Source organism: Podarcis liolepis (genome assembly GCF_965112155.1).
Source record: "Podarcis liolepis genome assembly, chromosome: Z".
Taxonomy (NCBI): domain Eukaryota; kingdom Metazoa; phylum Chordata; class Lepidosauria; order Squamata; family Lacertidae; genus Podarcis; species Podarcis liolepis.
This window is the reverse complement of record NC_139570.1, coordinates 25,287,669-25,314,356: the sequence shown is the minus strand read 5'-3', so window position 1 is coordinate 25,314,356 and position 26,688 is coordinate 25,287,669. Positions and strand designations below refer to the sequence as shown.

General features: G+C 43.8%; 2 protein-coding genes across 6 annotated transcripts in view; one reads left to right on the top strand and one right to left on the bottom strand.

Moving 5' to 3' along the window:
- Positions 1-8,903, bottom strand: part of COL4A5 (collagen type IV alpha 5 chain) — a 142,284-nt gene extending 133,381 nt beyond the window's left edge. Inside the window, exon 1 of the mRNA XM_083484952.1 lies at positions 8,770-8,903. Within this exon, the coding sequence (XP_083341078.1) occupies positions 8,770-8,874 (105 nt within the window). The 5' untranslated portion in view covers positions 8,875-8,903. The remainder of the gene's footprint in view (positions 1-8,769) is intronic.
- The window catches only part of COL4A6 (collagen type IV alpha 6 chain), a 172,621-nt gene continuing 154,592 nt past the window's right edge, over positions 8,660-26,688 (top strand). For 3 of the 5 annotated variants that reach the window (XM_083484948.1, XM_083484945.1, XM_083484947.1), the window contains exons 1-3: positions 10,956-11,081; positions 11,230-11,326; positions 11,444-11,495. In XM_083484948.1, the coding sequence (XP_083341074.1) occupies positions 11,316-11,326; positions 11,444-11,495 (63 nt within the window). In that variant the 5' untranslated portion in view covers positions 10,956-11,081; positions 11,230-11,315. Of the gene's footprint in view, positions 9,377-10,955; positions 11,082-11,229; positions 11,327-11,443; positions 11,496-26,688 lie in introns of those variants that run through there. The other 2 variants (XM_083484949.1, XM_083484946.1) reach the window with 1 other exon arrangement.

The following is a 26,688-nucleotide window of genomic DNA, read 5'->3' as shown; positions in this document are numbered from 1 at the left end:
CATGCGATTGGCCAGAGACTGTTACCAGCAGGAGAGACCATGTCCTCGCTATTCAAAGCATCATCATACCACTTTAAAAGGTCATGGCTCCTCCAAAAGATTTCTGGGAGCTGTGGTTTGTTAAGGGTGCTGAAATTTGTTAGGTGACTCTCCTATTCCTCTCACAGAACTACAGTTCTCAGAGTAGTTTAATAACTACTCTTCACATGGAACCCTAGGAACTGTAGCACTGCGAGAGGGAATTGGAGCCCTTAACAAACTGCAGCTCCCAATATTCATTGAGGGAAGTGATATCAAAGTGCTTTTAAAATATATGGTGCAATTGAAACTAGAGAGAGCAAGGCTGTGCATATGCACACATTTAAAGCACATGACTTCCCCCAAAGAATGTTGGAAACTCTGTTAAGAGTGCTAGTAATTGTAGCTTTGTGAAGGGTAAACTACAATTCCCAGAATTCTTTGGGAGAAGACATGTGCCTTAAATATATGGTGGGTTCACAGTCCACCAAGCTTAAGAGAGAAGGCTCAAGAAAATAAGAGGAAGAGTTGTAGACGGAAAAGGAAAGAGTTGAAAAGAGCAGCTGGCCTAGAAGGTTCCAGAAGACCTCACTCTGTAAATTAACTCTGTTCCTCAACTACTGGCTGGGCTGGAAAGTGAGAGAAATAAACCCGCTTTTTAAATTCAGGATTGTAGACGTAAGCAACCCCCATATTCCTTAGAAAGGATACCCAGTTTTTAAACAGGGAACAACATACAAAGTTACAATATGTTGCTTTTCAACAATTTATCATGCTCTGGTGTTTCGGGTTGTCGTATTTCAAAAAGTGGAAATCTGGACAAAAAGTTGTTGAGCCTTTTTTTGTGTGGGGGGGGGACAAGTTCTTGAGCTTTCTTTTTTCTTTACAAAACTTCACAAAAAATTGGGAGCTAAGTTCTTGAGCTATTTTTAAGTATATTTGACAAAAAAGCAACAACACTTAGAACATGGGTTGCCATATGCCAGGGATTTCCTGGACATTTTTACCGGTTTTCGGAAATTCCAAAAATTTTTGGCAGATAAATCCCTTATGTGTGCAGGAAATCCTGGATGTATGGCAGTTCTACTGGTGTTTAAAATTTATCAGATATTAATCCCTGGGATATTACTAATAATAATAATAATAATAATAATAATAATAATAATAATAATTTTTATTTATACCCCGCCCTCCCCACCCAAGGCTGGGCTCAGGGAGGCTAACAAGCAATAATAAAAACAAGTTGAATGAATACAACTTAAAAACAAAATTAAAATACATTAAAATATTGAAACATTAAAATATTAAAATGCAGCTTCATCACAGGAGGAGAAAGGAAAAAGAAAGAGGGGGAGGGAATCAAATTGGCTCCAAGCCAAAGGCCAGGTGGAACAACTCTGTCTTACAGGCCCTGCGGAAAGAAATCAGATCCTGCAGGGCCCTGGTCTCATGAGGCAGTGTTCCACCAGGCCGGAGCCAGAGTTGAAAAGGCCCTGGCTCTGGTTGAAGCCAATCTAACTTCCTTAGGGCCCGGGACCACTAGGGTGTTGCTATTTATGGACCTCGAGGCTCTCCGTGGGGCATACCGGGAGAGGCAGTCCTAGGCCGTGAAGGGCCTAGAATTTTTGGTTCTTTTTAAATGTGTCCCTTGGTTGTGTGTCAATCTTACATAAGACTAATCGATCTACTATGAACAAAGTGAAATGAAGGGTCTATTTTTAATGCAAGTTGGTGTGTTGTTGTTTTTAAAAAATCAAGACCATAAAAAGGTCCCCTGGCCCATCTCCTGCAGCATCCTCTTCTCACAGTGGCCAGCCAGATTGCCTGTGGGAAGCCTGAAAACTGGACACCTGCTGTTCCCAGCAACTGATGAAGGTATTATTTTAAACAAATGAATAAGAAAGCTGCTTCCACACTACTGAGGTAGTGTACAAAGATGTCCAAACTAGTCAAGTGAACAATACTGAGAATGTCATTTCTTTTTTAATGGCTGGCGCGTTCAAGGGTTCTTTGGTGGTGGTAGTGGAGAACTAGAGTGACCCATCAGTGACCCAAGACTGTCTGCCAAAGCCTGTGGCTGGAACGGAGTTGGAATTTCTTGTTTGTTTAGGCAGTGGCTGCATCTCAGCACAAGCCTGAAGTTACAAAAGATTCAGTGATGGCTGTGTAAAAGAAGCGAAGCTTCCCTCAGGTTGGATATTAACCTCACCTGTGGCAATCACACAAATGCCATCTATTTAAAGCACATAACTTACCTCAATGAATCCTGGGAACTGTAGTTTCTTAATGGTGCTGGGAATTGTAACTCTGTGAGAGGTATAGTATAGTGGCCATGATTCTTTGGGGTAGGCCAAATGCATGGTGTGACCTAAGTTACATGCCAGCCCCATGACAACTACATTGCCCTAGCACCCATTCTGTTGAACCTTTTCCACCCTAGCACTCATTCCAACACCCAAAGCTACTCATGCCTAAATATATGTGTCTTGCAGTGTCAACTACAGATGTTTTGTTATCTGAAGCACAAGATGGGGCCTACCCATTTCCGGTTATAAGAGTCAGCACAAGAAACAATATTTTATTTAGCTTTTACTTGATGGTTACTATAAACTCATAAATTTATATTGTTTCCCCCCTAATTTTTTTGGTATCCAAAATGGAGATTTCTTTTTATATTAACTGGTATGTGTCAGTGCACATATTTGCAGCAATGAATTATCATTATCATATTAGAAGATTATGGGATGTGTGCTCCCTGCTCCTTTTTATCCTCATAACCCAGTAAGGCAGAATCATGGGATTTTAGAGCTGGAAGGACCCTTGAGGGTCATCTAATCCAAACCCTTACAATGCAGGAATCTCAGCTAAAGCATCCATGATAGATGGTCATTCAAACTCCGCTTAAAAACCTCCAATGAGGGAGAGTCCACCACCTTCTGGGAGTATCTGTTCCACTGTCTAACAGCTCTTACCATTAGAAGTTCTTCCTGGTTTGAATCCATTGGTTCAGGTCCTACCCTTTGGAGCAGAAAACAAGCTAACGTGCCATCTTCCGTGTGAACAGCCCTTGAGGTACTTGAAGTTGGCTTTCATATCTTTAAGACTACTCCTCATTAGACTTGGTTTCCAGACCCTTGATCATCTTGGTTAGGTAGGTTAGGCTGAGGCAGTGACAGTTCCAAGGTCATCTAGTGAACTTCACGGCTGAGTGGGGATCTGAACCCTGGTCTCCCAGGTTCTAATATGTCACATGAACCACTATACAACACTGGCTGTCACCCAGCTGTTTTGCCTGCCACATAAATCTCCAGTAACTATTATGAAGCAGGTCTCCAAATGAAGGCCCAGGGTTCTGAACTCTTAAGGAGAACCACCAAAACACCTAGGTTGGCATTGCATGGCAAACACATTCTGAGCATTTTAAACAGGGCTCTGCAGTCTTTGGACTAGCCTCAGTGGCCAATACAAAAATATGTAGTTGCCAGGCCCATGCCCCTTTCACAAAAGTTGGGGTCTTGCCTCCAACCTTCTGCTGTATCTCTAAAACAGGGGTGGGGACATGTGGCCCTCCAGATGTTCTTGGTCTACAACTCCCATCAGCCCCAGGCAACGTAGCCAACGATCAAGGACGGTGGGAGTTGGGGTCCCAATAACATCTGGAGGGCCCCAGGTTTCCCATATAGATAAGCTACAATCTTCTTCTCCCCTCTGCAGTTCCAAGCTTGCACCAATCTTCAGAGACTCTTCTCCATGTTCCCTTACCAAATAATTTGAGGCTGGTGGTTACTAAGAAAAAGGCATTTAGCAATGGTGACAATGCTAGTTTTGAAATGCCCTCCCCAAGAAGCTTGCTCGGCACCAATGCTGTGGCCTTTTGGGCATCAGGTGAAGTCCTTTTCATTTCCCCAGGCTTTTTAAGTGTTTTTAGACCTTGGGAACTACTGGCTTGAACACAGGTGGTGCTGTGGGTTAAACCACAGAGCCTAGGGCTTGCCAATCAGAAGGTCAACGGTTTGAATCCCCATGACGGAGTAAGCTCCCATTGCTTGGTCCCTGCTCCTGCCAACCTAGCAGTTCAAAAGCACATCAAAGTGCAAGTAGATAAATAGGTACCACCCCAGTGGGAAGGTAAACAATGTTTCCATGCGCTGCTCTGGTTTGCCAGAAGCGGCTTAGTCACACTGGCCACATGACCTGGAAGCTGTACACCAGCTTCCTTGGCCAGTAAAGCGAGATGAGCGCCGCAACCTCAGAGTCGTTCATGACTGGACCTAACGGTCAGGGGCCCCTTTACCTTACTAGACCTTGGGAACTAATGGCTTGATTCTGGTGCTCTTTTAGCTTGTGCCTGATGTTATGCTCCATGTAGCATTTTCTATACTCTATGGCTTTGAAAAATTATGGCACACCACCCAGAGAACTTGTTAATGGGTGGTAAAAATGTACTGTAAATTAATCAAAAAATTTAAATGCTGCGGAATCCACTTAACTCAGGACTTTTTAAAATTCTCATAGAAACACACGTCAATGTACAGTATAGATCAGCCAGCAATCAGCTAGCAATTAGGCGAATTGTCACTTGCAACTTTATCTGGATACCTGCAAGGAATAAGAAAACCTGTCCCCAGCAGAAAAGAATGTTGCGTAAGAACCCTGTTAGCATTCCAAGAAGTTCAGGAGAGGAGTCACAAGGATGGATTCAGATTAGGGCAAGTCAGTAATTGCAAGAAATTTCTAGAAAAGTTGCAAATTTGCTGGCAGCTATACTACTGACTCTTCCTTGAATTATTAATTTCACTTCCACAGGGCAATGCTTATTCCCCCCCCCCCCCCAGCAAAATATCTCAGCATATTGATGTGTTTATGATACTCATTGGATGTGCACAAGCACTGCTTTAGTAATTTTACTTAAAATTTGATAGTTTTCAGAACCCGATGCAGTTAGGTGGGATATGTTAATCAAGGCTGCAACCCTAAATAAACTGAATTCCATTGAATCAATAAGAACTCATTCCTGCGTAAATACCTCTACAATGGTGCTGCAAAGCTGGGACTGTATCCCATTTACTTGCAAGCAAGAACTTGGTTTCCACAAAAGACTATACAGTATTTGTCATTTCCAAGGTATGGCAAACCTAATTTAAAGAGATTGCTGGAGTGCCAACTAGCCACCCAGGCTCCCTCCTGCACTTTTAAGTTTAACCAAATTTTAAAATTAGACCCATTTTGCAGAAACATCAGTGAGTTCTTTAACTGGGCCTCTCCCTACAGTACATGTATAAAGCTCCAAAAATATTCAATAGTCTAAATCTGAACTATTTTTGGCCATTAGTTAATTTAATCATGCAACATCAAAGCATGGTTGATGTACTTAAAAAATCACAACAGTGGCACATTCATCATTATGCTATATCATATCTACAGAAGACAAACAGATGCCAGTTTGCCACCACGTTCTATCATCGCTATCCAATCAATCACAGTATGTTTATAGTTACAAACGTATGTCTGGGCCTTTTAATATAATGTAAGAATGTGAATGATTTTACAGTAACTGTCATCCCTGGTTTTATAACCACAAGAACAAACACACATTTGTAACTATAAGCATAGTGTGAAGAACCTGAGAAATCTGCAAAGGAATAACTAATCTGATTTAGCTAAGAGCACAGTATATATTGGCCAACAGGAATATGAGATAAACATCAGCAATGTTTGTTCTTTCCATGTAAAAAATGGATAGAGGAAGGTTGCAAGATAAACATCTGGCCCACCTTATTACATACACTATTATTCTAATACAGCTACAAATTAATTCAGGACACTTACTGAACCAAAGGTGATTTCAAAATATACACAAAATGCAATAACGCATTATAGTCCATCATTTTTATTATCATAAAAGGTAAAGGGACCCCTGACCATTAGGTCCAGTCATAACCGACTCTGGGGTTGCGGCGCTCATCTTGCTTTACTGGCCGAGTGAGCCGGCGTACAGCTTCCGGGTCATGTGGCCAGCATGACTAAGCAGCTTCTGGCGAACCAGAGCAGCACATGGAAACACCGTTTACCTTCCCGCCGGAGCGGTACCTATTTATCTACTTGTACTTCGTGCTTTTGAACTGCTAGGTTGGCAGGAGCAGGGACCGAGCAATGGGAGCTCATCCTGTCGTGGGGATTCAAACTGCCGACCTTCTGATCGACAAGTCCTAGGTTCTGTGGTTTAACCCACAGCGCCACCCGCATCCCTTTTTTATTATCTTTTATAATTTTATAATTATACAATTTTTATAATTATTTTTTATTTTTATTATCATAGTGGACAGTATATTTAGATTTATATATTTACATATTTCTTTAAAAGGGAGATATTATTAGTCAACTGAAAATAACATTTGAGGATGTTATTTTGGCCATCTTGCTACTACTATCCATCTTTTCTGGCTCTGAAGAAAATCTCAGGAAGATATACCGGTAAAAATTACACAAGTCTTTCTCCCCCTTCACAAAATGTGCAACACAGAGAACTCTTTTCTTCCAAATGGCAGCTTTTCAAAGAGTTTGCTGCTTTCAGTAACAGTGGAAATAATTTTGTTATTAGGAGAGGAGCCTTCAGGCAAGATGATGCTTTTATGGTTTCTCTTTTCCACTCCCATCAAGAAAGTAGGCAGAGGAACAGAGCCAGAGAGCAGAGCCCTATGTCTTGCAAAGGCAGGGGCAGCATGCAGAAGGTCCCACATTCAAATTTCTGGTAGCACTTGGAAAGACATACAGTGGTACCTCGGGTTAAGTACTTAATTCGTTCCAGAGGTCCATTCTTAACCTAAAACTGTTCTTAACCTGAAGAACCACTTTAGCTAATGGGGCCTCCTGCTGCTGCCGTGCCGCCGGAGCACGATTTCTGTTCTCATCCTGAAGCAAAGTTCTTAACCCGAGGTAATATTTCTGGGTTAGCAGAGTCTGTAACCTGAAGCGTATGTAACCCGAGGTACCACTGTACTTCTGTCCAAGACCAGGAAAAGCCACTGCTGAGCTAGACGGATCAACACTCAAGCTCAGTTGGAAAAGCTCTTCCTAACCTGGTACTAAGAGACAATTTGTCCAAGATTTTTGATATAACATAAGGTATACATTTTAGCCCCACAGACTGAGGAAGCGAACCACCATGTGCTGGAAAGCCTGGGTTCAAGTCCTACCTCTGCCACAAACTCAAGTGTGCAACCTTGGGCCCTATGTTTCGGCTTCAACATTCCCCATCTGTAAAATGGGCATTAACAGCAAACCTGAGCACCGCATGTTGCAACTCAGTGCCGGCTGCTGGGGACCTGGTGGGGCAGCCAAGAGTGGAGCCAGAGGTGGTACCCATTGGTCCCCATCCTCCTCCCTCACCAAAGATTCTGTGGGTACTTAAGCAGTGCTTCAGTAAAAAAAATTACCGCCTCCCCGACCCTCATGGCTGCAAATGAAATAATACTATATAAAAAGCAAGAAGTAGCTGGTGTGGCATTAAATAGGTATTAAAATCATATTTTGCTCTAAGCATCACACATACAGTACATACTTGTTCTAACATATTTCCAAAACCCAATAGGACACAACGCACTCCCTCAACTTGGTTAGCAAAAGCATCCTCTGTAAAGACAAGTGGGAAGCCTAAGCCGCTGCTCTTCAGGAGTGTCTCACACCCTGAGGCCCCGGGGAAAGAGAGATGATCCTCTCCACATCCAGACAGCGGGCTTCCGATGGAAGCGCTCAGGAGTTCTGAGTGAAGCTGAACTAATTTCTTCTTTGTGCTAAAACCTCACAAATGGAGCTAAACACACAGCAGCATGGGGGGGGGGGTTTCCTCTGCATTGAGTCCCTCCAACTCACCAATTCACTTTCACATACGTTAATTTAAAAGGGGGTCGGCGGGAAAGGAGGGCAGCCACAAATCAACCTCAAGGGAGCTAGACAAAACTATACATGTCTTTGTTTGATATAGACATTCCCCGTGCAGAGGGCGAGAGCTACGGTGGAAGAGGAAGGGGCGAGATAAGAAAACCACGCTGCAGCCACCTGAAGGAGAGGCACTTGAGCCGGAAGGGAAACAGCCGCAGCCCCCCTACCCTAATCAGCTCCTTGGATATTCTCTCCCGAAAAACAAAGCTGTCCTATAATAATAATAATGATGATGATAATAATAATAAGTTCGTGCTCCACTCTCAACAGGTTTTTAAGCGGCTGCAAATAAAAAGTTTGGGCCATCTGCTGGAAACGCAACGTAAGGCTCAGCTAATTAGTGAAAGAAAATCAGGAGTTGCCTTGAAGGCAACGTGGGTCCCCGCTCGCCCTCCCCATTTTCCGCGGCCGGGAAATGAGGCAGGGGAGAGAGATAAGAGTTCCCCCCCCACACACACACGGGGATTACGAAGGTAGCGCACAGGGTCATTCCCAAGGTTCCCCCCACCCACCCACCCACCCGCTCGCTCATCCGGCCTCTGAAACACATGGCCATTTCCAAAGCAACAACAATCAAGGTCGCCCTATTTTGAAACCGAGGCTTTTTAAATTAAAAAAAAGACCTACAGCGGAGTGCCTACGCCAAGGACTTCATTTACCAAGGACTATAAATACGAGGCGATTTCTCCTCCGGGAGCTCACACAGCCACAGGCAAACCAACCTGAGGCTGCTTCTCCCACTCCGCCACCCCCTTCCCGCGGCTCCCGCTCGCCTTATTCCCCCGGAGGAGAGCAGCTCGGAGCACCCACCGCAGCTCCGGCGTCCTGGCTCCAGAGACCCAGCAGCAGCAAGAGCACCAGCAGCGGCGGCGGCGTTGGCGGCAGCAGGCAGTTGGCCCTCGGGCTCAGCTTCATTCTCCTCCTCCTCCTCCCTTCCTCAGCAGTCTCGCAGGCTCCCGGGCTGGTCCTTCGGAGCTGACATGGTCTTCGCAAAAAAAGGGGGGTGAAAAGGAAGGAAGGGAAAGAAGGTGGTGGGGGAAGAGGGGGAGAGAAGGTTGGGCTGGGTTGGGCTAAGGCGAGCCGAGGCGAGCGGTGCGCCCGCCCGCTTGTCCTGTCCCCTCCCCCTCGGTCTCTGCAAACGCGCTCGCCTTTCTGTGCAGACTTGCAGACTTGTCCGCGCTCCAAAAAAAAAGTTTTTTTAAAAAAGTGTGGGGGGGAAAGAAAAGAAAAGCCGCTCTCCCGGGACTACTTTGTCCCCAAAAAAGGCACTCTGGGATTCATCCGCCGCACTCCTTGGCTGGTTGAGGAAGCCTCCCAGCGAATGGCCGTGATGGTTAGGATTAAGGGGCTGTTCTTGAAATAGGTGTTGTGTGACGGTTTATTTCTTTTCTTTTTTTCAGGCTCAGAGTCATTCCAGGTAAGCCACCATGAAATAAAAAGTTCAGGTTTTCCAGAGCATTAACGTTCTTTCTCTCTCTCCCTCTCACACACGCAGGGTTCGTGTTCCAACTAAATTTTACTCAGATGGGTTCCACTGAAATGTACGGATTTGTGTTAGTCGTTTCTGTGTGTTGCAGTGGTTCTCCTCTGTATAAAAAGCAGCATCAGATACAACCCGCAGAGTTTGTTTGTGTATGTTTTTGATTGACACTTGATTGGCAGAAGCGGCAAGGTGTTTTTAAACCCCAAATCTGAAAGGGTATATTTGTGCGCAACCCCCCCCCCTCCTCCCGAGGCGGCGGCAGGTGGAAAGGTGCTCTGGAAAAGAAAAGGGGGGAATAGGTAAGAAAATTGGGTAGGGGGCGGGATATCGATCAGACCCTTTTGGGAAGTTCTCAGACTTAACCACCACAAGTGTCCTGTGGACACTTAACCGAGAGTAAGCCTCTCTTGAGAGACTTACGCTCAATCCTAACCATACTGATCCTATTGAATTCAATGAGGCTTACTCCCAGGTAGACTTGGCTAGGGCCTCAGTCAACATGCTTAGGGGCGGGCCCATGGCTGCATCCTTACTGGGGAGCAAGTAAGCTTTCTGATGCACCCTTGTGATCGGTCTGCTGCTTTTGGCATCCTTTGGCTGCCTATGGAAAGCGGAAAGTGAGTGGTTCTGTATGGACCGTTTAGGATTACAGCCTAGTCCCATTGAACTAACTGAGGCTTACTATTCGCGCGGTAAACTTGCGTAGGGTTGCGCTGTAAGTCTTTGAAACTGGATGCCAGCTCTGAATTGAAAAGGAAAAAATAGGGAGATAATTTTTTGGTTGCATTTAACTCCCCAAGATACAATCAGGTTCCAAACCCATGCAAACGTGCAGAACAACTTCAGTGAAAAAAATTCTCAGGAGAATCACAGGTATGAGATACCTCAGAACCTCCAGTGGGTTTGATAAGAGTTCAGAGTTGGGCTTCTGTGTCACACCTGTTTGATTCGGTTTCGTTCCCTAGCTGAGATGCGTGCGTGTAATTGTGCGATCCTATGCAATTGCACTCGAAGCACGGGGTGCTAATTTCAATGGAACTATTAGTGTGCTTCCCTGAGAGTAGTAAATTGCCGCGCAATCCTAACCATGTCTACTCAGAAGTAAGTTCTATTGAATTAAGTGGGGCTTACTCGCAGGTCAGTGGTGTTTGGATTGCAACATAAGCTACACAGAATTAAGTGAGCCTTGCGTCCATGTGAACGTGAATAGGAGTTAATTGTTTTCTTTAGAAAATAAAATAAAATAAGCAAATGTGAGGGTATGGTCTCCGCTGCGCGCGCGGGCGCATTGTTGGTTACCTACATTTGGTCTGCGATCACCTGAGTGCTCTGGTTATCTCAGACCAAAAGCAGGTGCCCAGCACAATTTCGGAATGATGAACATGGCACAGAAACGGAAGATCAGCGAATCCAAGTTTATTCATTTATCCTTTTTTCTGACTTTGGGGGAAAGAAAGGATGGGGGAGGAGAGGGAGAGAGTTTGATGCGGATCTGCGGCTGCCTACTTGGCTGATTGACAGTCGTGGGCCCGCCCCCTAGCCGTCTCCATTCCTCGCCCGACGCCGCGCTGCCGCGGCCGTTTTGCTGGGGAATTCTCGCTTGCGCGCTCTTTGATCAGGATTCGTGCACCTTACGCGGGTAATGTTTTTCCCCGGAGGCGGGACCAAGGTCTTCCCGTACACTAATTGATCGGTAGCAGCACGGTCGGCCCTTCCTGCCCACTCCCCCCCAAAATCCCAAACTTTGTTGTCATGCTGTCTTAACCTGGCTGCCTTCTTTCCCACAGACCGGGGGGCCGGGCGCCGTGAGCAACCCGAGGAACTGAGTTCTCCAGCGGGAGCGAAGCAGTTTCTTTGCCGGCCACGCTGCACCATGCGCGCTGGGTGAGTTTCTGGGGAAGGGCGGCCGGTGGGGGTGATGCTACCTTGACTTTAATCAAATGTAACTTGGTGGAGTCTCTGTTACAACTTTAATTAATTTTTGGTCCTTTCCCCGTGCAGGCTGGTTGCGTTCCTTGTTGCTTTCTGCCTGACTCCAGATTCTGTGAATGGGGTAAGTGTTCCCAGACAATCTCAAAACACATTCTAATCCTGTGCATTTATTTTCCTGAGTCAGAATACACACAACATGGGGCCTCCTCTCAGGTAAAAATGTGTCCAGTTGATACTTAATGTGAACTGGATGCACAATTACCACAGAGTAAGCTCTGTTAAACTTGATGCAATTTAGTTCCAAGTAAATGTTTGTTGGCTGTATGCCCTAATTCGGGGAAATAATGCATACTCAATGTCTACTCCAGAGTAGGGTGCTGGATGATAACATCAGTGTCCATGATGCTGTAAATAAACTAGTAGAAATGGTAGTGAGACTTATTCTTGTATGGGATGGCAGCATGATGGATGCACTTCATTTAAAACCCCTGCTGCATTTTCTGTAATAACTGGGGTGCTTTGTATGTGGATTGTGGGGTTTGGGCCTGGAACACGAGGGTCTGTGGATGCCAAAACATAGGGACACTACATGCAGCAAATGTCCTATGCATCTTTTGTATATTTACTCAAAAGCAAGCCCTGCTGATTTAAGTAAGACTTGATTCCCAAGTAAGCATTGTAGAGAACTGCAACCCCTTGCTGGTGTCTATTTTTTACTTGTGGTACTTAAAGTAAAACTTCTCTGTCCTTGAACACATGTGCTATATATAAAATTGCAAAGTTAGGAAGCCACGTACTGGAATGATAAATAAAACCAATTAGTTTTTGAGCCCTTCATCACATTTTCTTCTTTCCTCTGGGGTGGTCTTCAGAACTCTTCGGAAGTTTGGGTTTATGCATCTATGGTGGGGATTGTAAGAACATAAGCCAAAGTCATGGGCAAGGTAGACCGCATTTACCATCCATTTAGGTTTGGAAGCAGTTACTGCTTCTAAAGAGAATGGGATGAGGATGCTTAAGCCTCCCTTTCTCTCTATTCTAGACTGCACTCTGTGCAAGCTCAGAAGCACTCTTTTGCAAAGGGGGTGGGCTGACTTTCCTGCTGACCTATGGCTCCTTGCTTTTTAAAGTTAGCCCTTATAAACTGTCCCTTTACGGGTGGTGCACTGTGCAGCTATAAGCAGGGGGCCATAGGGGGCCATGTGATGAAAACTGCATTTAGGGCTCCTGTCAAAGAGAGGCTGTGTACACACAATACATTTAAAGCACATGGCCTGCCCCAAAGAATCCTAGAATCTGTGTTTCTTAAGGGTGCAGGAAACTATGGTCATATGAGGGGGAAACAACAGTTCCCATGACTCATTGGGGCAAGTCATGTGCCCTAGATGTGTGGTGTTTTGTGTAGGTCCTTAGGAGCAGGCCTGTTGGCAGCTTTATGCTGAGCACGAGTTCAGGAACAGGACTTCTTAAAGCCTCTGAGAAGCATGAGAGCTAAATGTCTTCTTGAGATTCCCTTTCCTACGCTTAGAGTCATAGAATCATAGACTCTTAGGGTTGGAAGGAATTCCAAAGTTCATTTAATCCAACGACTTGCAATGCAGTTAGAATGTATAGTTTGTCAATGTTGATATGACTTGGTTCATTGTGGGGCCTGGGGACATTTCTGGTGCTATACTGTGGCTCAAATTAAGGCCTCTTTGTGGGATTCAGCAAATGCAGAACATACAATATCTACACTGGACTGGGGAAATGCTTTGTGATGCCACAGGACTTTTTGTTGTATATGTTGAATTAGTTTGCTTTGTAAGGGCAGTAATTCCAGACTGTGCTCATCTGAAACATAGGTTTTTGTACCACCACCTGCTGTTGGTTGAATATTGTTTTTGAATATTAATATAAAGTGCTTCTTATTTGTCTAAATGCCCCTTCACAAAAGTTCCCATATGGCAAAAGCCCTCTTTTTACAAATGCTTTTGTTAGTGCTGCAGTGCTTAATTGTGTTAGATTCATTAACACTTTCTTGGTTGAGTTAAAAAAAGGTGACATGGGTGTTTGCGAGGGGAGGGTAGTCCTCCCATGAGTCATAATCTCCAGATACTCAGCTTTCATTAAAGAGCAAGAGAAAGAAAGTTTATAGCACATGTAGAACCTAAGATGATAAAAGGTTTCCAGGTAATTAGGCAGCAGATTGAAAACAATATATGTGCCTTTTAGTATAAGTACTGATGAAAATCACACTATTCTCACCGGGGGGGGGGGCAGATACAAAAGAAGACAGGGCTCCAGAGGGAATTTAGTAGGTGTAGAACAGTGTTTCCCTGACTTGGGTTTCCTGCTGTTTTTGGACTTCAGTTCCCATCATCCCTGACCACTAGTCCTGCTACCTAGGGATTATGGGAGTTGTAGTCCAAAAGCAGCTGGAGACCCATGTTTCAGAAACACTGGTGTAGAACATCTATCAAAGGTGCCTACCTTCTTTTGCATCTGGCTACGCTTACTTTAAAAGAGGGGTCTTCCCATATCTTATGGCCAGGAAAGGATAACTCTTAAAGAGGATGCTTGTGATATGGTGCCTGTACATGATTTATCTAGAACAAAGTAGGGTTTTTTTAAATTCTTCAGAGCTATTGTTGTTAACTTACATACAAGTTTTAAACTATGTGTAAATCTTTTATTGGACTAACAGGTGTATAAATTTTGTTAAAGTAAGAAAAAAACACAACGTACTTTCAACTGGAAAAAAGTAACTGTGATTCCAAGCTTTAATGACTTACTCTTACAGCCAAGGGTGTAAACCAGGGGTTCACAAAACAGTGTTTAACATACTAATCCAGGTATCGCTATGGATTCGTGGTTGAAGATGGAAGATGGCACATCTGTTGCTTCAACTAAATTGATATTTAGTTGTCCTTTTTATTCCCTCGTTGTGTTTTATATTAAAACACAACAGGAGCAATAAAAAGACAGTTAAAAATCATCCAGCACCTGACAGAGTACATTCATATTTATGCAACAGGAAGAAGAATCCTTATGTGTTCCACCATGACACTCAGCAAAAATAAAGTGGTCTGTAGAGAAATATGTTTGGGAACCCCTGCTGTAATCCTAACTCTACTTGTCTGGTAGTGAGCCCCATTGAATTTATGATTATATGCATGCTTAGGATTGCACTATAAATGTTGGGTGTTTCGTAGGACTGGGGTAAAAAAGCTAAGTAGCCAAACTCTCTAGTTGTGTATCAAGGTTCACACTGTCAAGTTATGCAGATGACACTCTTCAATTAGCATTGTTCAGTAGCTCTTGTGTTTCCATCCCCTGTTTTCTGCAAAATAAGTTGGGCCAGACCAGTGATTTCCCCAAAGGGTAGTTTCTAAATGACCAAAATGTGTCAAATTACTTAACTTGGATCAGTACTGTACCTGGGATAATTGGGCCGGCTCCTTAATTTGCAGAAAAACTGATCCACCTGTCAGTCTTGCCAGCTGTTTTGGGTTTAACCAGTTGCGACTCACTTCCAGGTTACAGGGCTTTAGGGTAATGGTTCTAGACTGTGTGCATTGGCATATTTCTATCCCTGCCCATACACTGAAAGCCTTAACTGTTCTTTCCAGGAAGTAAATCTCAGTAAAAATAGCCCTGCTGGATCAGGCTAATGGTCCATCTAGTCTAGCATCCTATTCTCACAGTGGCCAACCAGATAGATGCTTGTGAGAAACCCACACGCTGGAGCCAAGTACATGAGCACCAGTTTCCAGCAACAGGTATATTCAGAAGCATTGCTGATTTTGACTGTGGAGGCAGAGCATAGCAATCATGGCTAATAGCTACTGATTGCAATGCAGCTTGTTCCTGAGTGAGTTCATTTTGACTGGAACAAATAAAGTGCTGTGGCTTATTTCTCCTACTGTGTTATTTTTGTTTTCAAGCATAGCCAAACTAACTGGCATTATGTATTCAAGTCAGTAATTTCTGAAGAGCAATTTGAACCTGTGTTAAAGGCACTTGAGTCATCTTGTGAGGTTGCTCTGTTTTGGTTTTTCCTCATTTGGCAATTCTTAGCTGTGACACTAGCCCTAATTCAGCACTTGTAGCTTCATGGTGATACAAATGTAATAGGGAAAGATGGCAAAGCTCCTGTTGTCCTTTCCTGTTATATTTTTCATCACCATGTGATGAAAAATCTGTTGAAAGTGATAGATAGATGAATAGATGTGCTACCAAGTCATTGATCCATGTAGCAGAGGAGTGGCCAGCATTGTGCCTCCACATTTTTTTTTAGACTCCAACTCCCATCAGCCCCTACCAGCATTGCCAGTGGTCAGGGATGATGGGAGTTGTAGTCCAACAAATATGAAGTAGGCATTATCTAGCCCACTATTGTTCCCTTGGATTGGCACTGGATCTCCAAGATTACTATTAGGTGCAGTCATTTTCATTCAGGCTAAGAAAGCTCAGGTCCAGAGGCCAAATGTGACCCTCCATTCCTTTCCTTGAATTTGCTATAGCCCACTTCTTCACCTCAAGCATTATTACAGTGATATCTCTGGTTATGAACTTAATTCGTTCCGGTGGTCCATTTTTAACCTGAAACCGTTCTTAACCTGAGGTACCACTTTAGCCAGCACACGATTTCTGTTCTCATCCTGAGGTAAAGTTCTTAACCAGAGGTGGTACTACCAGGTTAGCGGAGTATGTAACCTGAAGTGTCTGTAACCCGAAGTGTTTGTAACCCGAGGTACCATTGTATTATCTTTGCTAGCTTGGAATGTTTCCTTGAACTCTGATAAGTCTTTTTTGCTTGCATGGATGGAGTGTGCAAGTGTGTATGTGGAAACTCTCCTATTGGACAAAGATAAAATTTACATTTGGTCTCCACCTGCTTTTGGCCCACGGAAAGCGAATGTGGCCCTTGGGCTGAGAAAAATTCCCCACACCTGTTTTAACTGGAGATGGTGAGCGTTAATCATGGGACAGTATGTGTACAAAGTATGAAGCTTGTTCTTATTGTGTGTTTTTTCTTTCCTCGGGCCTCATAGTCCTTGTGGTTTGCTATAATGGACCAGACCAGGTCTAAAGCAGCTTCTGGTAGGGTCAGTTTAATACCTAAAGGAGAAAATATGAATATGTTGTTAAAAGAAAGAACTTTGCAGAATCGTCGGGCATAGCTGAGTGAAAGAGGGAGCTTAGCTTTTCTGTATCACATGCACACCCTTGAAAATGCTTATGTTTTTGAAAAGAAGTAGATACTGTTAAAAATGGCTACAAAAAGACAAATCCTTGCATGGATGGGAAAAGAGGTTGTATCTCAATGGCAGAACATAGTTGCGTACAAAATGCCTCGGACTCAGTTGCTGGAATTAGAGAAAGGCCATAGCTCAAGAATTATCTGCTTTGTATGCAGAATGTCCAGCATCTTCAGGCAGGGCTGGGTGAGACTCCTGTTGAAACCCAGGAGACTTGCTTCTAGTCTCTGTTAGCAGTACAGAGTTACAATGGACTGGCCCAAAACATTTCACTACCTGAGGTGGAGGATAATATGGTTTCCAACCACCACGCCCATTATTTGTACAAAGCTAAGTGGAGCAGCAGTTGAATCTTGCTATGGTAGGGCAGTGTCCTCTACTGAATCTCAGAGCAGCTGGCTAGCTCTAGTGACAATAAGGCATGGCATGTGGCATACACAACCCTTCCCTCCCATACCTCATTGCCATCTCTCAGCATCTGCAGCATGAGCAATCTGCTTCGCTATGTCTAATGGTAGGGCCTGGACCAATGCCTGATTTGTTGGTGTGGCGTAAGTGAAACGGAGACCAAAGCATCCATTTGTGGCTCTGGGTATAGAGCAAGCATGGAATGATTTGTTATTTTCATGCTCGGACTATACCAGAGCTGCATCATGTGTGATAAGCTTCATTCACAAATGCCAGTTCCGCACAGGAAGGCTGCATGAGTGCAAGCATCATACCTAAGCATGTATGTTGCATGAGTATGTTGTGAGCATACCTGTGATCCACCTTTGAGCTGTGTGCACTCCAGGGTATGCATAGCCTGGAAGCAGATTATGCAGCAATCTCACTGAAGCTAAACACATCTGAATCTGGGTCTGGGTAGAGAACCTGCTTGGAGCCTTTATAGACCAAAACAGCTCTCCTCCAGACCTATCTGTCTAGCCTATAGAACTTTCCTAGGCTGCCATCACTGGCTTTGCTTCACATTAAATGTCTCTTCCTGGCTAGAATGTGTTCCTGAACTCTGAGAATGCCTCTTGCTTGCAAGTAGAAAAACTAACCTCTTTGCATTCATTGGCCCACCCACTTTTGCCTCCACTCATCACTGCCCCACCTTTGTCCTGAGAAAGGTTCCCTACCTGCTGTAGGTGCTGCACTGAGTTCTGTGGTGAGCGGGGAAGAAAACAGAATGTGAATGACTGCAATAAATAGAGTAGATAGATATTTAAATTGTTCTTGGACTCATCTATTAGAGTTCAAGCCATCTACAGTAGCTGTCAGTGGTACTAAAATAGTTTTGCTCAAAGGTATTTGTGTATATTGGAACCCTGCCATTAGATTAGGCAAATGCTGATAACTTCTGAACTGTTAGTTGCAGCTTCCTGATTTAAATCCCTTGTATTTTATAATTATTATTTGCTTAGACAAATTGAACAGTACCAAATTTTAAGCATTTGGCGGGAGATCATTATAAGGAAGGAGCAGGATTAAGGAGATCATTGACCTTAGCTAAAAGCAAATAGGCACTGAGTTGTATGCAAGTTGGTTACAGGGAAAGAGACATTTTGTTGATAACTTCAACAAAACTTAACAATAGTTTTTTGTGGTTTGTTTTTTTTTTTGCAGGGGAGGGGAGCATGTGTGTGAGGGTTTTCTTGGCTAGAGAAAAAGAGGTGCAGTACAATCTTGTGCAGGGGTTATGCTCCACCTCTGTGTGAGACTGTCCTTACCTTATGGAGCTGGCACACCATGCTGTCCTTACCCCCCACCCTAAGCAAGACAGAGAGGTGTCAATAGTGCGTGAGAGCATCCTAGAGCCCAGTAAGCAAGACAGAAAGCTTGAAAGCTCTTCCTGCACTAGGGGAAAAAAACCCTGTGCAAAAGGAGCTTTTAAGCTCTCTGCCTTGCATGCAATTAATTCTCACAGGCCTTTTAATGAAATGTGATCCTTTTCCCATGGAATATTTTGGATGAGAAGTAGTGGCCCTCCAGATGTTGCTGGACTCCCAACACCCATCAAACCCAGCCAACACAAATGAAGTTGTGGTCCAGGAACATCTGGAGGGGCTATAACATATCACTCTGTTTTAGGCTGTGGTTATGTGTTGTTGGTATGACTTTAATTGGGATGGGAATAGGTGATAATTCAGGTTCTGTGACCCTAAGCTATATTAGTGTTACCTACATGATTCATGGAAACATGAGATATAAATATTATTTTAGAAGGAAGGACATGGGGTTGTCTGTACATAGGAAGAAGCTTTGCACACAGACCATTGGTCCATTCAGCTCAGTACTGTCTACACTAACTGGAAGTGGTTCTCCAGGGTTTCAGACAGGGTACATTCCCAGCCCTTAAGATACTTCCAGGGATTGAACCTGAGACCTTCTCAGCTGCTCTGTCATTGACCAATGCCACACTTTGGATAATTTCCACCTGGTTGTAGAGAGTAATCCAAATAGCAGCAGCATTTTAAAAAAAAACTTATCAGTGATGTATGATAAAACCCAAATAACTATTTAAAAAAGGTAAAAATTAAGATAATATGAAGTGAGTATGTGACAATAAAACTGCCAGTATTGGAGTTCTATACAGATGTATCAGGAGTTGCTATTTATTTATTTGCTTAATGTTTTGAAAATTAAGCGGTGATGTCTGAGCTGGGTTTCTTCCACCATTAACCTGTCTTTTTTAGGGCAGCCAGGCTCCCTTCATGGTCGCCTTACCAAACTGGGTTCCCTCCAGATGTTGTTGGACTACAACTCCCCTCGTCCTTTAGCATTTGCCATGTTGTTTGTTGCTGGTGGGAGTTGTAGTCCAATAACTTCTGGAGGGCACCAGGTTGGGGAAGGCTGCTCTAGGAATGCAAGCACACTTTGGGTTTTGTCATGCTTCTAGATCCTTTTGTAGTTGTTTGGCTTCCATTGTAAAATGAACTTTGGCATCTCCCTCCTGACCTCAAAAATGGAAGATCTGGGAACTGGTCTGCCACGTGATCACTTCTTTTGTCAAGTGGCATAAGAGGCTGAACAGCATGCTATGAAGCTTCAGACAGGAATTTTAGATAATGTTCTGTACCATATGAGATCAATAGACTGCCTTTGAAAGAACAGGTGTGGCACCTACAGAAGTGGCGCTAGAACTGCAAAATTCTATTTCCAAGATCAGAACCAACAATTAAAGAAACGTTCACAAGTTTAAGAAGTCGTAGAAACCAAAACATTTATTCCTAGGTTCTCTAGTTTTTCCCCTTTCGGTTAATCATTGAGCAATTAAGCATTTAATTCTCAATTATAATTGCAATTTAAAAACAAAACAACCCGAAGTATGCTTCTGTATGTGCACCACTACCACATCACTCAAAGGCAAAATTTCAAAGTAAAAGATCCAGTTGATGGGCTAGGAATTGCATGGTTGTCAAGTATATACTGTAATTATTCTTTCTCAGCCTTTTACTTGCTACTTTAACAAACTGGTGGAGCTATATATACCAAAGTTCCTATCCTTATGACTTCATAAAACTAAGGAAACATAAAGCCAGTATTCCCTGAATCAGAAGCAAAATAAAAATAGCTACCAAATGAATTATGCTTTGAAGTGTAGGGCCAAACGATGTGTGAAATTAAACACATGGTTTGAAACAGATGAAACACCTGTTTCTGCTTTGGGTGGTGTTGGAGTCCAAGCATTGCCAGCCCAAGACATTTTGCTGCCTGAGGTGAAGTAGAAAATACTTCCCACCTCTGCCGTGCAACACTCTAGAGGCTGCAGGCAGGGGCTGGGTAAGCCATGACCATGGTGGCAGCTTCTCCACCACATCACCTCTTCTTCCTCCTCTGAGCCTGGATGTGCTACTCACATGCTCACTCTCCTGCTGACCATCTGACAGGTGCAAGGGAGAAAAATACCACTGTACTATGCAGGTGCAAGTGTCACACTTGTAGGCAGCTTCTGTGCAAGCACCTTGAGGCACAGCAAAAAGTGTGAGGCAGAAGTCCCCTGCATCCTGGGATGCAAGGGCAGATTTTCATCAGGACTGTGAGTTAACCTGTGGTGAAGTCAAGAGCTGTCTCTGGTTTTCACAGTGCTTTAGAGCAAATAGGCACTGAATTATCAAGTCAGCCACATTTTCTCCTTACCCTGCTAGACTAAAGAAAGGAGGGAGTGTTGATTGTTGTTCAGCCATTCCATGCAGATTAAGCATGCCTGAACCCACAGATTTTATTTGACCTAATTAAGTATGCCTATCTTGGGCCAGGCTGTTTCATCTGAGAGGTGGATATTGTGGATATTGTAAAGTCCCTCCAGATATAAAGTCTGAGGCATCTACTTTGGAGGCTTCATTCAAAGTATTTTGGGAGGATGAATGGGATTTAAGTTTAATGAATGAATAAGTATTTCAGAAGACCAAATGTTTTAAACCATAAATGTGAAAGTGTTTTTAGAGAGTTGGGAAAGTCTCTGTGTTATAAAATGGGCAGTGTCACCTACATTTTATGATGTCAAGAGCTTTCACAGGTAATGGTTTATGGAGTACACTATTCCCTGTGGATTAGTGATCCAATTAAAGCATTTTCACAGACTAGAATGAAACTGGAATGCTTTACTGACTTGTAAATGTTGATTGAGATAGAAGGGAAATGACTATTTTTAACATAGAAGTACATTCCAGTTGAGGCATATTATATATCCCACTCACTCCAAGCCCTGTCCAATATTTATCATTTTCTTTTATTTGTATGCCACCCTGCATCTGAAGATCACAGGGCAGTTCACAACACAAAAATACAGGAACAGGATGGATAAGATGCCACAGTGCAAAATGTTTTTCTTTTGCTGCTATGGCTGGTAGTGGTTCTGTAGGGTTTTCCAAAAGGGGCTCTGCAACATTAGCCTTACTCGGAGAGGCCTGGGATTGAACCTGGGAGCTTCTGCACTGCAGAACGTGTGCCCTACCACTGAGCTATGGTCTTTCCCCATAAGTTACTCCTCCACAGGAAGCCGCCTTGTCAGGAAGTCAAGACTGTTGATCCAGCTAACTCAGTATTGTGTACAGTGAGTGGCAGTGGCTCTCCAGGGTTTCAGAAACAGGCTTATTTTCCCAGCCCTCTCTGGAGATGCCAGCGATTGAGCCTGGGGCATTCTGCATGCAAATCAGATCTTGTGGCCCTTCCCCATACAGTCATACCTCAGGTTACAGATGCTTAGGGTTGCGCGATTTCGGGTTGCGCACCGCGCTGAACCTGGAAGTACCAGAATGGGTTACTTCCAGGTTTTGGCACTTGCGCTTGTGCAGAAGTGCTAAAGTGTGCTTTGTGCATGCGCAGAAGTGCTAAATTGCCCATTAATTGAAGGCACCTCCTCCCCAAAGCATGAAACCACAACTACCTGGCTGCAAACCACATGCTTCATAGAAATAGCCCCATTCATTGGTTTCCGTGGAGCTACCCCAGAGTGTTTCATATCTCTCTTTCTCTGCTTTACTGATCCCTCCCCCACCCAAAGAAATAGAATTTCAGCATCTTTTTGGTGAAAATTATCTGCTGATAAGGAAAGATCTCAATGGCCGTGTTTGCTATGGTAGCTTTCCATTCAAACTGCCAAGAACAATCCGGCCTGAGTTGTAACGATTGTCCAACTTGTGTCTCAAACTTTCCTGGTCACTAGTCACAGGATAATGCATGTGTGTTTTTTTCCAGTAAAAGGTTGGGGTATTTGGAAAAAAATGACACAATTTATCTCTCCCTCTCCCCTCCCTAACTAGAGAACTGTTTAAACTTGAATTCAAGATAGCTGTGAGCCCTTGATGTTTGTTTTTTGATAAGGCAAGTGATTGCGATTGTGAAATCAGACCTGGTCCTATGATTGTGCTTATTACCTTTGCTCAAACAGAAGAATATTCACAAGGATACTGACTGGTGGATTTCCCTTTTTGTCTGATTGTGATTTTGTACCTAAATATAAATTGATGGAGTTATTGGCTCAATTTCAAGCTGGCTGTTGATGTGACTTCTATCTGTGTAGGTGTAATGGGGTTTAGGTGGAATAAAGCTTGCAGATAGTTAATGTGAACATTTTTTCTTGTTTGGAACCATTAATTGTACAGAAGAATGCAGTAATTGATGAACAGGAGCTAAATGCACAAGTTCTGTAATCTGTTTAGCACATGGATAATACAATAGCCTCCCTGAGTCTAAAGATACAATTAGACAATTCTTACTTGAAGACTTTTTAGCTAGCCAGTCCAAATTACATTCCTGTAATCTGCCATGGTGCTGGAAGTTGCTTCTTGGCAAACCACATTAGTCCGCCAGGATAGCCCTACAGATATCAGGCAATTGTAACAAACACCACATCATACAAAAAACAATTCCCCACCCTCTTCCTACTTAACCACACATTTCAATTTATCTTAAACAAGTTAAGAGCCCAGAAACATTATTTAGCTTCCTTGCAGAGCAAGCTTCAGCTCCTCCTTTCTAGCTCTTCACTGGGTCACTCCTCTCTACTGGGGGTCACATTGGCCCATCTATCACCCTACCCCCAGCCTCTCCTAAGTGGAAATTGCTTGACAAAAACGTATTTCATTTGAAACAGTGTTGGATGTAGGTCAGGGTTGGGAAACCTGCTTCCCCCCATCCCAGTTGGGACTGACGGGAGTTGAAGTCCAATAGCACATACCTGTATACAGTGGTGGTTCCCCTTTCCTAACATAGGCAGAAGGGCTATGTTTCTCTGTGGACATACTGTACAGTGGTACCTCGGGTTACATACGCTTCAGGTTACAGACTCCGCTAACCCAGAAATAGTACCTCAGGTTAAGAACTTTGCTTCAGGATGAGAACAGAAATCGTGCAGCGGCGGCGCAGCAGCAGCAGCAGGAGGCCCCATTAGCTAAAGTGGTGCTTCAGGTTAAGAACAGTTTCTGGTTAAGAACAGACCTCCAGAACGAATTAAGTTCTTAACCCGAGGTACCACTGTACTTCACAGCCTTAGTGTCAGTGCTGTTCATGGCTTCTCCTTTACTTGTCTCTCTTCTTGCATATGCTGATACGTCCCAATCTATGACCTCTGCTCCTCTAGCTTTGCTACTGTCTATCAGGAGAAAGGACAGTAGAGATACCCCACTCCAGAGGACTCAAGAGGAGCACACATTAGCTCAAAAGTAATCTGACAAGCCCTCTATTAGGGATGCAACTTCCTGAAATTTAAGTAGAAGTGACTCTGCGCTTTTGCATTTGACCTTAGGACACAAGGGAATAATGGAGGAATCAAAGCAAGGATCAGGATAAGGTTTGGAGCAGCTCTTGGAGTGTGGGGGTGAGCTTTTGTCCATACAGAGTTTGCTGTGTTGCTAAAGGAAAATATCAGTGGTATCAATCCAGTGATATCAGGGGCTTCATTGCCTCCTTGGAAGCCACAGAAAGTGTGTGTGATTTAAGCAGGGAGAGTCACAGTTGACACCCTTAGCAAGTTTGCAAAGGCAAGCAGCTGAAGTTTGATTGCCTTATGTGGACTTTCCTCTTACTGAGTTCAGCATTAAATCTGTTGGGTCCGGTTTTAACTCTTGAAAACATCCCTAAGGTCAAGCAGGCCAGGAAGACGTTGGCATGCAATTAAATATATTTGCCCTGGCATTAAGGAAGAGTCATTTGCCCAAAGTCCAGAGGTGACTGGCAAATAGTTGCTGAGGATTAATGAGTAGATTGTGTGATGGATGGGTTTTGGAGATTGCATCAGTGCGAATATACCTTGAGCATCTCCTGGAGAGTTCCAGCTTATCCTCTTCATTGTTTTCCTACTTTTTATTACTCTGGCAAAGCAAACAGGGGGATCTTTATCTTTTGAAAAGGAAATCCAGGCTCTGGTAAGATCGACTTCAAACAAGCAGTCATCTTGGCTTCTTGATGTGCAAGCCACATGGAAGCTGTTTATGTGTAACTGCTCTTCATGGCAGATTTGCTGGCTCTGCTGTGGCACTTCTGTGCAGAGGGAAGGACAAGTTGTAGTGGTGCTGACACAGAAATTGTGGGTTCTCAAGCAATGTTATATCAAGTCCAGTCCTACCATTAGACAGAGTGAATAATTGCTTTAGGGAGCAGATGTTTGCAGGGCGGGGACCATCAGAATGACTCTCACCACTGGCGGTCCATGGACCATAGTTTGGTAACCCCTGCCTTAGAACAGAAGGGATATGTTTATTTAATCACAGCTACAACCATGCTGTATTCCTGATGTAAAAACTCTCAATGTCTTACTTTCTCTGGCAATACCAGGCTTCCTCAACCTTGGCCCTCCAGATGTTTTTGGCCTACAACTCCCATGATCCTGAGCTAGCAGGACCAGTGGTCAGGGATGATGGGAATTGTAGTCTCAAAACATCTGGAGGGCCAAGGTTGAGGAAGCCTGGGCAATACTATGCGGAGATGAGAATTTTTTTTTGCTTATGAACAGCATCACGAACGGCTAATGCATGGACTAATGCTTCTCTGGTTGCTAGTGCCCCATCTAGATCACTCTCTGCAGGCCACAAATTGCAGGAAGCACTTTAGTCTTTTAGGTTAAATGTAGGCCAGGCAATTAGCCTGGAATTCTGTCTGCTTTTATTTTCAGCTGATGTTTATAAATTCTTGCTCTCCCATATGGCAACACAAGCCCTCTGGTTTGGCTGCGGTGCTTAGTCAGATAAGCAGTTTTTGAATTAATTGCCTAGAGGCATTTGGGTTGACTAGGATAGGAAGCTGCCTTATACCATGAGCATTGGGCTATCTAGCCCTATATTGTCTGCACTTACTGGTAGCAGCTCTCTGGGATTTCAGGCAGGGTTGCTTCCTCAGCCCTACCTGGCGATACCGGGGATAGAACCTGGAGCCTGCTGAGTTAGGCCAATGGCCTATCTAGTACAGCATCCTGTTCTCAGTGGCCAGCCCATGGGGAGACTGCAAGCAGGGCCAGGGTGCAACAGCACTTTCTCCAGCTGTGATTCCTCACAACTAATACAGTGGTACCTCGTGTTAAAAACTTCATTCTTTCTGGAGGTCCGTTCTTAACCTGAAACTGTTCTTTACCTGAGGTACCACTTTAGCTAATGGGGCCTGCTGCTGCCGCTGCCACGCGATTTCTGTTCTCATCCTGAAGCAAAGTTCTTAACCCGAGGTACTATTTCTGGGTTAGCGGAGTCTGTAACCTGAAGCGTCTGTAACCCGAGGTACCACTGTATTCAGAGGCATTACAGCCTCCAAAAGTGCAGATAGAACATAGCCATTAGGGCTAATAGCTGCTGATGTTCTAATATTGATCTTCATAGCAGATATTCTACCACTGAATTGTGAGTTTTCCATCCTGCTTAATAGGACAACAGGGTTTTTTTTCCTTCTTTCTTTCTTTCTTTCTGGAAAGTTGGGTGGGGGAGAGATTTATCTTTAACCACTTTATTTTCCCATCCACAAATTTTGCAGATAGAATCTGTTATTTTATTAATTAAAACGCATACAATTAATAAACCAAGCTGTCTTTAATTGAGGACAGCTATAATTTCTACTTGTTGGGGTTGGCGTAGAGCAGGGGTAGCTAACTCCCAAGAGACTGCGATCTACTGAGAGTTAAAAACTGGCAGTGATTTACCCCCTTTTGGGGGGTTCAGGTCAAAGTTCTTGAGCTTTTCTTAGGAGGGGAGGCCCTGTTTCTTTGGGGTTCAGGTTAAAGTTGTTGAGCTTCTTTGAGGTGAGCCAATGATGTACCACAGACGTCCAGTGATCTACTGGTAGATCACCATCTACCTGTTGGATGTGCCTGGCGTAGAGCAAATGTATAATCTTGGGAGTTTTTAAGAGGCTCCTATTGGGATGCAGAGGTTTACAAAGGCTGATCTGGCTTGGTCCAGGTTTTGTGTGTGTGTGCATGTGTGCGTGCATGCAACTCTGCTGCATCATTTACCAGAGGTGAGCACATCTGAGCAAACTGCCTGCCTAGCTTGTTCTCACCTGTTGAATCCTGATGTATTTTTGGTGATTATACATTGCTGACTTGCACCACCAGAATTGATCTTTGGTAACTTGAGCAGAAGTAACAAAACAATAGTAAAC